Here is a 13245-nt window from a genome sequence, read left to right as displayed (position 1 = left end):
AAGAGCTAGATTTTTTAAAGTGACGTCTATAACATAATTTTTGATTGAATTAATAAAAACAACCAAAGTAGTACTTTTAAAACCAAACACTTGTGGGTCAGTTATAGTAATAGGTTGCCATTTTGCCATCTTTGCTTTAAATATATTCACTAATAAAGGATAAAAATGTTTTCATGTATTCATTATTTGACTAAGGTTTTATGTTTCTTTCTCAAATGCAGATGATGAAAAGCTCTCGGAAGTAGAAGAAGCTCAAGAAACAAGCATGGAAACAGATCCTAAACCATAGACCAGCTAATCACTCACCATTCCCAAGAATACTGAAGTAGCAACGTGAGCTTACTGTGTTTAGCATTTGTTGTACTCTTGAGATATTTAAAGTTTTGGCAGTGAACTACTTGGCTTTTAAATATTAATGCACGGTTCATTCACATTTTTTCACACTAAGGAAGATGCCTTCATCATAGATTTGTTTTTATTGAAATGCCTTTTTTATTCTTAAAGTTGAAAGGAAGCAACATCCAAAAATGTTTAATAAAATGTTTTCCAGCCAGATATGTGTGTGCTCGTTGGTATTTTAGGTAGTTTTTAACTGGTTCCTTTGCTCACCAAACAAATGGAAGATAGTGAGAACACAGCATTTCTAGGATGTACATGAGAAAATGAGTCAGTTTCTGGAAATTGTTACCATTTTTGAAAATGAAGTCCATGAACAGGCTCTCAGGAGGGCTGTGAACTTGTGAGATTCTGTACAAAATGTTTGTGGTGAAAGCTTATTTGTGGGAGAGTTTCCATGATATTAAGAATCACTGGTGTAAGACCTAATTACAAGATGCAAAGTAAATCAATATGCATTTCTAGATCTCTGTCCTTAGTGCTTGAGCAATGTTGTTGTTCAATGTTTTGTTGAAATATTTTCTATCATTTTGTTCTATAGGGGTCATTTCTAAGAGTCTTGCAAAAATGATTTCATGATCTTTTTAAAAGTTAAGCTCAGGCTGAATCACTTATAATTTTCTTAAGTATTGAATTACATGTCTATATCTTATTGGGCTCTATCCTTATCCATTTATTTTAGTTCAGAAACATGACACTTTACATGAATCATACCTTAATAATGTTACATTTCTGTAATTTTAATAAAAATTCTTATCTATAAAAATAAAGGTTTAAAATTAGCTCAATAGAAGTCATATTAAAGCATCATAATATCTTTACGTACTTCCTCTAATTTCATCTGGCAAATTAAGAGAGAAATTTCTTGGAGAATTTCCATGCCCTGATAAATATTTCTATTATTAGTAAGAATTATGAAGCAAAAAATTACATATCTTGACTCAGAATTAAAAATCATTTTTTCAAAAAGGATCTTTTTTAAGAACTATTGGGCAGAATATTTTTAACCCACCCCCATTATTGATTAAGAGAAATTTATAAAGGATTATGTACCAAAAGATAAGAATCTCTATGAATATAACTTTGATGCAAAATCAGGAAGAAAATCAGAAGCAGCAGCAGGTACATGGAAAACACACATTTTTCAATTTATACTTCCTTTTGGTTCTCTTGGATATCCTCTGGAACTGCTTAGAAGACTGAAGAATTTCATCCCCTAGAAACTCACACTGTTGAAGCTCAGCATGTCTTTGGGCCAATAACTTCATGGATTTATCTGTCACTGTTTCTAGGAGGTCATCCACCTATGACAGCCAGATACAAAGAAACGAAGCCATGTGTTAGAAAGCCTTGTCCAAACCCAGGGAGGGCTGCTTTTCCGGAGAGATGAGTTCAGGAATTGGTGAACGTTTACAAGTCCCCAAGTATTATTCTAATTCAAGTCATAGCAAACAGAGCTTGAAAACATACATTTACCACCCAGCGGTAAAGACATCTCCTTTCTTCTCAGAAGAAACCCATGTGTATGCCTTCATTTTAATTGAATTCAGTTAATATTTATTAGGCACTAAGCATCCTCCTCAGCAGCCTCAGCTATCTTGCAGCCACTCTCAATGTCCCCTCCACCCCAAAACAGGATTCCTTCATGCTAATCATTCATTTCATTCCACATCTGTGCTGTCTAGCAGTTAAGTTGCATTTGGTTAAGCCCGACCCTTGATGCTTGTGAAACACAAAAGTAAAACCCTTGGCCCACTACCTGCATTTGAAGCTTTCCTATGGTTAGATCTGATTTTCGGAGGATGTTTTCCACGCTATGTTTCTTTTTTTTAAGTGCTGGAAAATGTGGTCTCTTTTTTGATAAATATGGAACCTATTGTAAAAATGCAAAAACACATCAGATTAGGAAGTGCCAACATTATTTCTGTGACTGCTTAAATAAGAATTCTTACCCTTGGGACATTCTCTTATAAACCGACCATTTGCCATGTAATAACGTTGGGTTGGAGGCCCTATTCATACTACTCTCCACTCCCCAGGTATCTCATTTGAGCTCAGAGCTCTCTTTGAAGAGATCTATAAGGTGCAGAGAAAAGAGATTGTCTGGTTCTGAAATATACAGTGTCAGGGGGAAAAAAACAGGTCATTTGGAAGAAGAAGAAATTGCCTGTGCCACTGCTGAGCACAGTTAGAATGTGGGGATGTTTTGCCTCAGAAAGCTCATTATCACTGGATCCAGTTGTTAATTTGGTCTCTCTTCTGCAGGTTTCCTATTTTCATGACAGACATGTCTCCAAACATAAAAAGAAAGCTCTGGGTTCTTTTCACTGCGTGCCTGATATTCTTCCTCTTCTCCCTGACTTGCTGGTTACAAGTACCTGTGCTATTGGAAACCATTCCTAGGTCATGCTTCCTGGCTACTATGCCCTTTCTAGACTTATGGGGTTCAATCTTCCCTCCCCTTGTGCTTACTAATGAGCACTAGGACTATTGTGAGACCTACACAAGGTAGGATGTGGGGCCACACCTGGGTCTTGCCCTTTGCCTGGGTTTACAGCAAGTCTCCTGAACTACTGCTTTGCCCTACCAGCTTGCCAATAGCACTTGCAGGACTTACCCAATCCATCTAGAGTGGGGAATCCTCTTTTCTTCTCTTTCATGAAAACTAGTGCATTTTTTCTACTTAGCACTTTCTACACGTGGTAATTATTTAAGTTATTTCTGTGTTTGCTGAGTACCACTATTAAAAAGTCCAGTGCCTAGCAAGGTCAGGCAGCTTTCATAAAACAGGCTCTGTTGAGGCTGGTGTGAACTGGAGAGAGCATGCCGCCTGCAAAGGTGGAGCTTCTGTGTGGCTCCTGCTCTTGTCAGAGGAAATGCAGGACTAGAGTTTCCAAGTCCTCCTGATTTTTGTTGGGAGTTATTCTAATTTTTAAATGTAGCCAATGAACTCAAATGTATTTTTGAGAACATTCTGAGAGCTAACATGCAGTGCCATGGTTTAACACCTCGCTCCTCTATCAAACTCTAGGTTCCAGAGGTCAGAACCAAGATTATCAGATCATCTTTGTAGTCCCCAAACCTAGAAATTTCCCAGCACATAATAGGAATACAATAAACACGAACCTAGTGCATAAGAGGCAAAATTCAAAACTAATACTAGGGCATGCTCTGGCCATGATACTCTAAAGCAACGATCAATAGAACTTCCTATAGAAACAGAAGTGTTCTGGATCTCTGCTGTCCAAAACAATGGCCACTGGCGTTATGTATTCACTGGGTACATACTGAAATGTACCAAGTGCAGCTAAGGGAATGGACTTTTAATTTAATTTAGTGTTAATTAACCTCAATAGTCACAGGTGGCTATTGGCTACCATATTGGACAGTACAATTAATACCTAGCACTCTAATTAGGAGGAAGCACTCCAGAGCCAAGGCTGGCCAGGTCTGAAGCTTGGCTCTTCCAATTATCTGGGCAAATCTCTCATTGCTATCACTAAAATGATGTCCTACTTATTGTAGTATTCTATTGCTATGTACCTTCAAGCACTGTTGTAAGGATTTTCTGAGTTGATGTTTTTAAAGTACTTAGAACAGGGCCTGGAACATAGCTTTAAGCATATGCCTATTATATTTAAGTAATAATGATATTTTAGGGTCCTATTAAAAAAAAATAGTCTGGGTAATTAAGGCTCAAATATATATACTTGCCGATAAGGATGAGTTTTAGGTTAGAGAATCCTGGATTATCTGGTGCTGCACTATCTATATTATACATGGCTGCTTATATTTTAATTTCAATTAAAATGAAATTCAGTTCCTCAGTTGCACTGGCCACATTTCAAAGTCTTAAAAACCACACATGCTAATGGTTACCATCTTGGACAAATGTATAACTGCATCCTCACAGAAATTCTTTTGGACTACAGAGTTCCTCTGCACATAGCATGCATGATACACCAGATGCTAATACACTAATGTGATATTTAAACTGCTGACAAAGTCCATAGTAGACGGCAAACTCCACTCCTGCCCAGATTGTAGCCGAAGCTGAACAGTTTGAGCTCAGAAGTAGAGGAATCAAACCTGGCTAGCCTACTTTCTGTGTCCTTAATTCTGGGAGTGGAGACACAAGCAGTAGATTTAAAGGCTTTATTATGAGGATTTGTGGTCAGAGAGAACTTGATTTTTACAACCTCCCTAAAACATGGTAGGTCTTTAAAGGTGAGTTTGTTTTAGCTTAGCGTTCTACCTTTTGCATTCCTGAGGGGAGGGATGTCACAGATAACCGCTTGGTGGTTCTCCTGGCTCGAAGGAGCGTATTTCCTTGGGTTATTTCCTCTGTCTCTGCTTCTACAACGTCAAGCTGTATAGTTGCTTAAAAGGCAGTGGGAAGAAAAAGAAGATTTTGAAGGATCACAGTTATAAACATAGTCTCCCTGTTAGAAAGTATCCTGAAAAGACAGCGTCATATGCTGCCTCAGTAGCTTTTTAACTTTGGGGTAAAAAATTTTAAATGAATTTGTTTTACACTTTCTCCTGAACATTTGCCTTTTCTTGTTGTCATAACCTCAGCAGTAACCAACTTTTTTTTTTTTTTTTTTTTTTTTTTTTTGGCCATGCCTGTGGCCTGTGGAAGTCCCCAGGCCAGGGATCGAACCTACATCATACCAATGACCCCAACCCACTGTGCCATAAGAGAAGTCCTCACCAACCTGTCTTGACAAGGTGATTGATTACCTGTCTTTGAGACTGCAATTTTGCCCTGTCTTCCTTTTCCCTCTAACTCCTGTGGAATTCAAAAAAGTAACTCTCTAATGTGGAAGGCCATCCCTCAAGTATTTGCTATTGATTGAAGCCAAGCTTAATTTGACTTTGCAGCAAAGTGGCTCAAGGCTCTGTCATTCACATACCTTAATAATTTTCTCATATTCCAGGAGTCTAGGTAATCCTGGAGAGCTTAATATTTTTCTCTAGCAATTCAATTCTTAATACAATAAACATAAAGGAAATTTAAAACATTACCATAAATCAAAAACGAGTTTCATACCTAGGCACTGAGACTAAGACAGTAAAAATAAAACCATGTTATTGCCTATAGGAGGCACTAAACTTTACTTTTTTTTGATTAAAATAGAAAAAGGCAAGAAATGAGACTTTCTCCTTGGTGTAGTCAAAAGGATTGATTGGGCCATTGGGGGGAAAAAAGTGTTTTGCACTTTGTGTTTCAGTGTTGTGATGCTGTGTGCAGCACTTAAGATCAACTCATGCTTGAGGTCCAATGATAACTACACCTAGGAACCATGGCTCCACATCTCAGTGACAGAAGTCCCACTTTCAAAGCAGATGCTCAACTCAAGGACTCTTCCCTTTCTCCACCCTCCCATGTCCAGCTCTTCACCACATCGTGCACCTTCTACCTATGAAGATTTCTCCCTTAATCCTGCCATCCCCACCACCACAACCAGCCCAAACTAACCTCATCCCTTGCCTGAATGGAAGGAAGAGCTTTTGCATCTGCTCTTGCCCCCTCCTCCAATACAGTTTCCACTCTCAGCTACCTTTTAAAAATGCAAATCAGATTATATAAATCCCTCAGCTTGAAAGTATTTGATGGTTTCTTATCCTCCTTAAGAAAAGTTCACATTTCTTCATGGGGCTTAGAAACACCCTTACCCTGCCTGACTCATCAACTTTCATTTCTGGATTACTTTCATTTCTTTAATTATACCCAGCATTCTCTTGATATTGGGATCTGAACATGTTTTCCCCCTTCCTGAGCAAGTGTTCTCATGACTCTTCCCTTTTGACTCTTGTTGTCTTTCAGATCCCAACTGAGTTGTCCCTTCCTCGGGGAGCCCTTTTCTGAGCCCTCTTCCCTCAAGCTTACATCTGTGAGGTGTACCCATAGTGCTCTGTGCTTCCACTTTGCATCAGAAGTAATTATCTGCATAATGTTGGAATATCCCTCTGTGCTGTTCCTCCATGAGGGTAGGGACCTTGTCTGTTCTATCTGCTACTTTATCCCCAACACGGTAGTTGGCCTATAATAAGTATTTAGTAAATACTTGGTTTAAAAGTCTAATGAGGATTAAGAGGGTCAAGGAACTCTTTTTTGGCCATAGCTAAGACAGGGTCATCAAGTTAGAGTCGTAGCCTGAAGGATGGGCAAGTTTCTTGGAGAAATCTTACTGCAGATATTTGCTATTCCAATTAAGATGAAAAGAAGCCAAACTGCATGGGCCAAGGGGAAGATTTGGGTCCTCTCTTTTCTGCTGGACCATCCAACTCCAGCCCCATTAGTATAGTATGTCCTCTTTGTTGCTATCAACAGACATAGGCAGGTCAATCCATACCAGGTAATTGCTAGATGCTTGGATGCTTGTATTAGTGACCACCTCTCAGAAGAGAGAGTTTGAAAGGGCTATCAGTTAGCTGGAAGCCATCAAAATTTTTTTTTTCTTTTCTGGAAAAACCTGGTTTGCAGCCTTTATGGCTGTGTCAAATTTGACATTATGTCTAGGTTTCCTTACCTATAAACAAGGACTCTGCAGGTTTCCAAATGCTGTGCTGTAAAGGGCATTAAAAACCTGCAGAGGATATTTATGGCAGTGACCCTCTTCCTTATGACATTGTAGTGATAGACACATGATATGGTGGGTTTTTCAAACACACAGAACTGTGTGTGTGGGGAAAGAGTGAATCCTGTGTAAACTATGAACTCTGTTAATAATAATATACTAATATTGGCTCATCAATTGTAACAAATGTACCAAACTAAGGCAAGATTTTAACAAGACGGAAAATTGTGAGGATGGGAAAAGGAGACAGCATATCTACGGGAACTAACTTTCTGTGTTTTCTGCTTAATTTTTCCAGTAAACCTAAAACTGCTCTAAAAAAAGATCTATTAATTTTTAAAAGTTACAGAGGAGAATGCAAATAGTAGTGGTATAGTTAGTCATCGCTCATAGGACTCCCCCAAAACAGCATTACTACATTGCAAAAAAGTTCAAACGTTGATTCTTCACAAAAAACAAGGGAAGTAGATACAAGAAAACTTCCTTTATGACTCACCCAATCACAAATTTTTAAAAATAGAATTCTCACCATACTTTCCTCTGTTCGAAGTAGTCATTTGAAAGTGTGACTCAGTACTTTATCCAGAAACACAGCAAAATTGGCTTACTTTCATTTATTTTTCTAATCATGTGTGTATACGTATGCATTGAAATAAAAAGTGGCTTTAGACTGATTAGACAACTGACTGCCTGAACTGGGAGGAGCCTCAAAGGCAATCTAATTCGAAGCTTTTCAAAATGTATGTACATACATGTCACCGGGGAATCTTTCTAAAATGCAGATTCTGACACAGTAGACCTGGGTGGGGCATGAGATTCTGCATTTCAGACAAGCTCCCAGGAGATGCCATGCTTTGGGTAACCAGAAAATCCATCTTGGGAGTTCCCATAATGGCTCACTTGGGGCACTGCTTTGGCTAATACCCATGAGAACTCAAGTTTGATCCCTGGCCTTGCTCAGTGGATTAAGGGTCTGGCATTGCTGTGGCTGTGGTGTAGGCCAGCAGCTGTAGCTCCGATTCGACCTCTAGCCTGGGAACTTCCATATGCTGCGGGTGCGGCCCTCAAAAAAAAAAAAAAAAAGAAAAAGAGAATCCATTCTAATTTCATTTTTCCTCTTGGCTTTGACACGCAACCACATATTGCCTTTGATTACCATTCTGTGAGAGCTTTCTCATTCTTGGTTTAGTAAATAACTTGGGTGATGGCAGCTCCTTGACGATTCTGGGAAGAAGGCTCTGAGTGTTTGAAAGGAGGGTTTCCTTATGAGGAGTGGAGCCCCCTCCGTGGACACTTGCTGGCTTGCTTCTGTGCTTGCACAGCAGCATCCTCCCCAAAACAGTCTTCACTTTCTTCACCAAATTTTTTTTCGGATTTCGCTGGCTTTCATGAAATTCCATGTCACTGTCACTGGGTGATTCCTCTTTGGGGACCAATACCTTTTGTTTCACTAAGTTGGTAGACACAGCTCTATGCCATCTGAACAAAATAAAAATAATTAGCATCAAGGATACTATAAAGTGAAAAATGAATCACTTACGTTGTGAAACTCTGCTGCAAATGTGAATATATACTTCCAAAAAAAAAAACTGAAGACCAAACATCAAATCACAGGAAAAATAAAGCCAAAGCAACTACTTGGTGTTTTGCTGCCTAACTCTAGAAGAATATTCTGGCCTCTATTTAATTTAACCTTCATAGCAGGGAGGGTATATTATTATCTTCATTTATCTAATGAGTAAACTCAGACAGAGATTAATTGATCCAGCATAGAATGTAGATTTTAATCTCAGTTTGTGACTGTCAGAATATATGATCTCACATGGGCGGGTTGGCTATGGTTGGAGATAGTTTTTGCTGGATTTGGTAGTTCCAAGGCTACAGTGATGAGAGATGAGCATCCGCTAGGGTAATCAATGAAGAATAGAGTCTCCAGAGTTCTCGTCATGGCTCAGTGGTTAACAAACCCAACTAGCATCCCTGGCCTTGCTCAGTGAGTTAAGGATCCGATGTTGCCGTGAGCTATGGTGTAGGTCGCAGACACAGCTCAGATCCTGCATTGCTGTGGTTCTGGCGTAGGCTGGTGGCTACATCTATGATTGAACCCCTAGTCTGGGAACTTCCATATGCTACGGGTGCAGCCCTAAAAGACACACACACACACACACACACACACACACACACACACACACACACACACACACACAGAGTCTCCAAGGTCCTATAAGCACTATATTTACATAGAATATTCATGTAGGGAGAATAAGTCTAAATGTATGTTTCCCAAAGTCCAAATAGCCATAGACCATGATCATAATTTCTGCATATTTTTGTAATAAAAATAGGTAATATTTCTTAAGAGACTTTTGTGTGCTAAACACTGATCTGAATTCTTTCCTGGGTATTGTAATTTAATACTCCTACTGTCATCTCAATTTTACAAATGAGGAGATTAAAACTTGGCAAGATTAAGCAATTTATGCCCAATCTGACCCCAAAGTTTGTGCCTCTATCCTCTGTGCTAGGTGAAGATTATCCATGCCATGATAGCCTTATTTACCTAATATTCTTCCTTAATTAACTGTTTTTTTGTTAGTTTTATCCAAAGCAATAATATCCATGAAATCCCAGGGAATTTTTTTAGGCTGTGCCTGTGGTATGCAGAGGTTCCTGGGCCAGAGATCAAACCTGAACCATGGCAGTGAACAACACCAGATCCTTAACCTGCTTAGCCACCAGGGAACTCCCTTTTATTCCCCCCAAACCAAGGATTTAAGAAAAATAACCTTTTTATTTTGAGATTATTGTACTTTCACATGCAGTGGTAAGAAAGAATACAGGGAGATTTTCCGTATATTCTTATATACCCAATTTTTGCCAATGGTAACCTCCTGTAAAACTGGAATACATGATCACAGCCAGGATACAGACATTGATACTGTCAAGACACAGAACATTTCTGGCACCACCAGGATCCTTCCTGTTTTATAGCCACACCTACTTCCCACTCACCCCCACATTTTCCTTAAACCCTAGCAACCACTAAGCTGTTCTCCATTGTGTCATTTACAGCCTTTCAAGAAGGTATTATAAGTAGAATAAAATAGCATGGAGTTGACCCTGGAACATGGGTTTGAACTACACGTAATTTTTTTCAGTAGTAAATACTATAGTACTACATAATGCAAGGTTGGTTGAATCCGTGGATGTGAAACCTTGGGTACTGAGGAACCACCAATGGAGGACTGACTTAAGTTATCCATGAATTTTGGACTGTGCAGAGGGCTGGCATCCCTAACCCGCACTTTGTTCAAAGGCCAACTGTATCATCTTTTAGGATTTACTTTTTTCACTTAGCATAATTTTCCAGATATTCATCCACATTTTTGTGTTTGTCAATCACCTGTTCCTTTTTATTGCTGAGTAAATAGTCCACAGTGTGGATGTACCACACTTCGTCCAACCATTCATTCATTGGAAGACATTTGGGATGTTTCCAATTTGAGGCTGCTATGAGTAAATCTATTATAAACATATGAGTACAGGTTTTTATGTGAACATAAATTTTTATTTTTCTTGGTGAAATCCCAGGTTTTTAAAATCACATTATGTTATATTTATAATACACACAATCAACCTTTCTTTTTTTCTTTCTCTGCACGCATGGCCTGCAGAAGTTCCCCTGCCAGGGATCTAACCCTAGCCAAAGCAGTGCCCCAAGTGCAATGACAACACCAGATCCTTAACTGCTAGGTCACCAGAGAATGCCATGCAATATGTATTTTTAATGTGGATATAAATAAATTCATAACTATTAAAAATGTTCTTCATGTACAACTTGAAATATCTCAAGTCCCACCAGCATCTCAATACTATTCTCCAGGAAAATACTGTTCTCAACTGAACCTAATTCGCTCAGCTTCTCTATAATTATGCATGAGAAGTAATTTAGCCCAGGTACTGGAGTTAAATGGTTTGGTTCAACCCAGCAGCACAGTTCATAGCCATGTGATCTTGGGTGTGTTATTTAACATCTAGAAGCTTCAGTTTTCTCATTTGAAAATAGGTACATTATTCTCAGAAATGTACAAATAAAAAAATAATTTAGGTGCTTGGAACTTGATAAAACATTTGATAAGTTTGTAACATTTATTACCTTTGTGGAGCAGATCTGTGTGGGGAAAATTTAAAGGGAAGAAGGCAGCACAAGCTAGAAGTCAAAAGAAAGGAGTTCTGGTGGGCTAGCAGCCTCCCCTCTGGGACCAAGGACAAAGAGTTCTGCCAGCTGTATACACACAATCTCAAGAGGGTGCTATTAACATTGTTAGTATAGTTGTGCTTAGTTACTAAGATAACTAACATTCTGGCAAAGGCTGTGAAACGTCCTAAGGAAGGGATACCGTTTTATAATTTGCCCAAAGATCATTTATAGGACAGGATTAATCTCTCATAGACCCCTATGAGAATCCTCTAATGAAGCCATCAATTTCTACGACCATAAATACACACACACAGAAATAAAAGCTTAGTAAGTTCAAGAACCCCCAAGGCCATCTATGTAATCTCCTCAGGTAAAAAGCCCAGCTCCAAGCAGTTTCTGATCTCTAGAAATCTGGAGAATGCATCGCTCACTCCCATCCCCCACGCCCTCATTCCCAATCTATTTATAACAGGATTAACAAAGGTGATTCTGCTCTAGGACCTAGGAAGAAAACAGTTGCAATTTCTGTTATGGAAAGAATTCTTTCTTTCCTAAGTTTTAAGAATCTCAATTGGTTGTGAATTTATTTGGTTGTACTGCCTCTCCTTTTAACCCTTTATTTCTCATTGACGGTGGAAATCTGTATAATTTCATTTTGCCCTTCGAAGTTTAAAAGTCAGGTCTTTGAGGCTCTGGGCCTCAAGAAAACACATTTTGACCTACCTGAGCGATTGCTTACAAACCTGCTAAGAAAGAAGCCAAAAGAAATTGGAAAATAAACCATCTCACTGACTTAAAGTGTATGCACATGGGGAAATACATGTGGTGTACATATTTTAGGAGACAACACTGCTGGGCAAGGGAACCAAAGGGGCATTGACTATGGACTTGTCTTGAAAAATGCACTAGTGAATTTTCAGAATAATATTATTTGTTGTCTAAAATTATGAGATGGAACTATTAACTTAGTATCTACTTATTTTAGCACAATATGCAACACTAAAACAGGTAGAAAGAAAAGTTTTTCTTTTTGCTTTTTTTTTTGGCCACCCCACAGCATATGGAGTTCTCCAGCCAGGGATCACATCTGAGCCACAGTTGCTACCTAAGCTGCAGCTGTGGCAACTCGGAATCCTTAACCCACTGAATGAGGCCACGGATTGAACCTGCATCCTCAGGAACATTTGTTGGGCTCTTAACTCGCTGAGCCACAATGGGAACTCCAACAATGAAGACTTTTCTAGGAGTTCCCGTTGTGGCACAGTGGAAACGAATCCGACTAGGAACCATGAGGTTGTAGGTTCGATCCCTGGCCCCGCTCAGTGAGTTAAGGATCTGGTGTTGTCGTGTAAGCTGTGGTGTAGTTTGCAGACCCGACTCAGATCTGGTGCTGCTGTGGCTCTGGTGTAGGCTGGCGACTACAGCTCTGATTAGACCACTAGCCTGAGAACCTCCATATGCCGCAGGTGTGGCCCTCAAAAGACAAAAGGAAAAAAAATAAAAAGACTTTTCTAATCACAAAATGAAGCTTCCCCGTGGCACTAGATTTCTGGATCCAATATATAAATGTGGTCCCCTCCTGCTCAAAGCCATACAGAGACTTGCGTTCTAAATACAATGATTCAAAAGAGATGCTACCTTTTTAAATCATCACAAAGAGTATTGTTTCATGCAAAATCCAAAGAGTCTCACTTAAGAGAGAAGAAAATGAGTCCCAATGTCCTACCTTTCAATCCCTTTCCTTTTCAATGAGCCGTTTTTTTTTCTGGGTTGCTGAAACCTTCGATATTGACCAGCTCTTCCACAAGCAAACTTAAAGGGCTCTGGCTTATAGAGCTGAGGGCGGTCCATTGCTGTCACCTTCACCTGCGGTAGCCGTTTTTGGATTTCTTTGGCTTTTGAGTTCATTAACTTCAAAACCAAATTGTCCAGTAACTGAGGCACTTTTAACTTCTGGGCTGTTTGGGGTAAAGTATGTAGGAAATTTTTGGAATGGCTTCCTTATTCCCTTCCAAGTGTTAGAGACATCATTTGTGGGACCAGCCCTGTTTGCCACTTCTCAGA

At 39.3% G+C, this 13245-nt stretch overlaps 2 protein-coding genes across 8 annotated transcripts in view; one reads left to right on the top strand and one right to left on the bottom strand.

Moving 5' to 3' along the window:
* The window catches only part of THOC7 (THO complex 7), a 21074-nt gene extending 19896 nt beyond the window's left edge, over positions 1-1178 (top strand). For 5 of the 6 annotated variants that reach the window (XM_003132293.5, XM_013981843.2, XM_013981844.2 and 2 more), the window contains one exon: positions 222-1178. In XM_003132293.5, coding sequence (XP_003132341.2) covers positions 222-289 — 68 coding nt within the window. In that variant the 3' untranslated portion in view covers positions 290-1178. The remainder of the gene's footprint in view (positions 1-221) is intronic. The other variant, XM_021069185.1, reaches the window with a different exon arrangement.
* LOC106505631 (putative uncharacterized protein C3orf49) overlaps positions 1-13245 on the bottom strand; it is a 14909-nt gene extending 1664 nt beyond the window's left edge. Inside the window, exons 1-5 of one of the 2 annotated variants that reach the window (XM_021069183.1) lie at positions 12908-13245; positions 8137-8459; positions 4652-4776; positions 2156-2269; positions 1625-1700 (exon numbers count right to left, since the gene is read on the bottom strand). In XM_021069183.1, the coding sequence (XP_020924842.1) occupies positions 1625-1700; positions 2156-2269; positions 4652-4776; positions 8137-8459; positions 12908-13089 (820 nt within the window). In that variant the 5' untranslated portion in view covers positions 13090-13245. Of the gene's footprint in view, positions 1-403; positions 1701-2155; positions 2270-4651; positions 4777-8136; positions 8460-12907 lie in introns of those variants that run through there. The other variant, XM_013981845.2, reaches the window with a different exon arrangement.

The sequence above is a fragment of the Sus scrofa genome, chromosome 13, assembly GCF_000003025.6.
Source record: "Sus scrofa isolate TJ Tabasco breed Duroc chromosome 13, Sscrofa11.1, whole genome shotgun sequence".
Lineage (NCBI taxonomy): Eukaryota > Metazoa > Chordata > Mammalia > Artiodactyla > Suidae > Sus > Sus scrofa.
The sequence above is the reverse complement of the archived record's forward strand: the minus strand, read 5'-3'. Positions and strand labels throughout refer to the sequence as shown.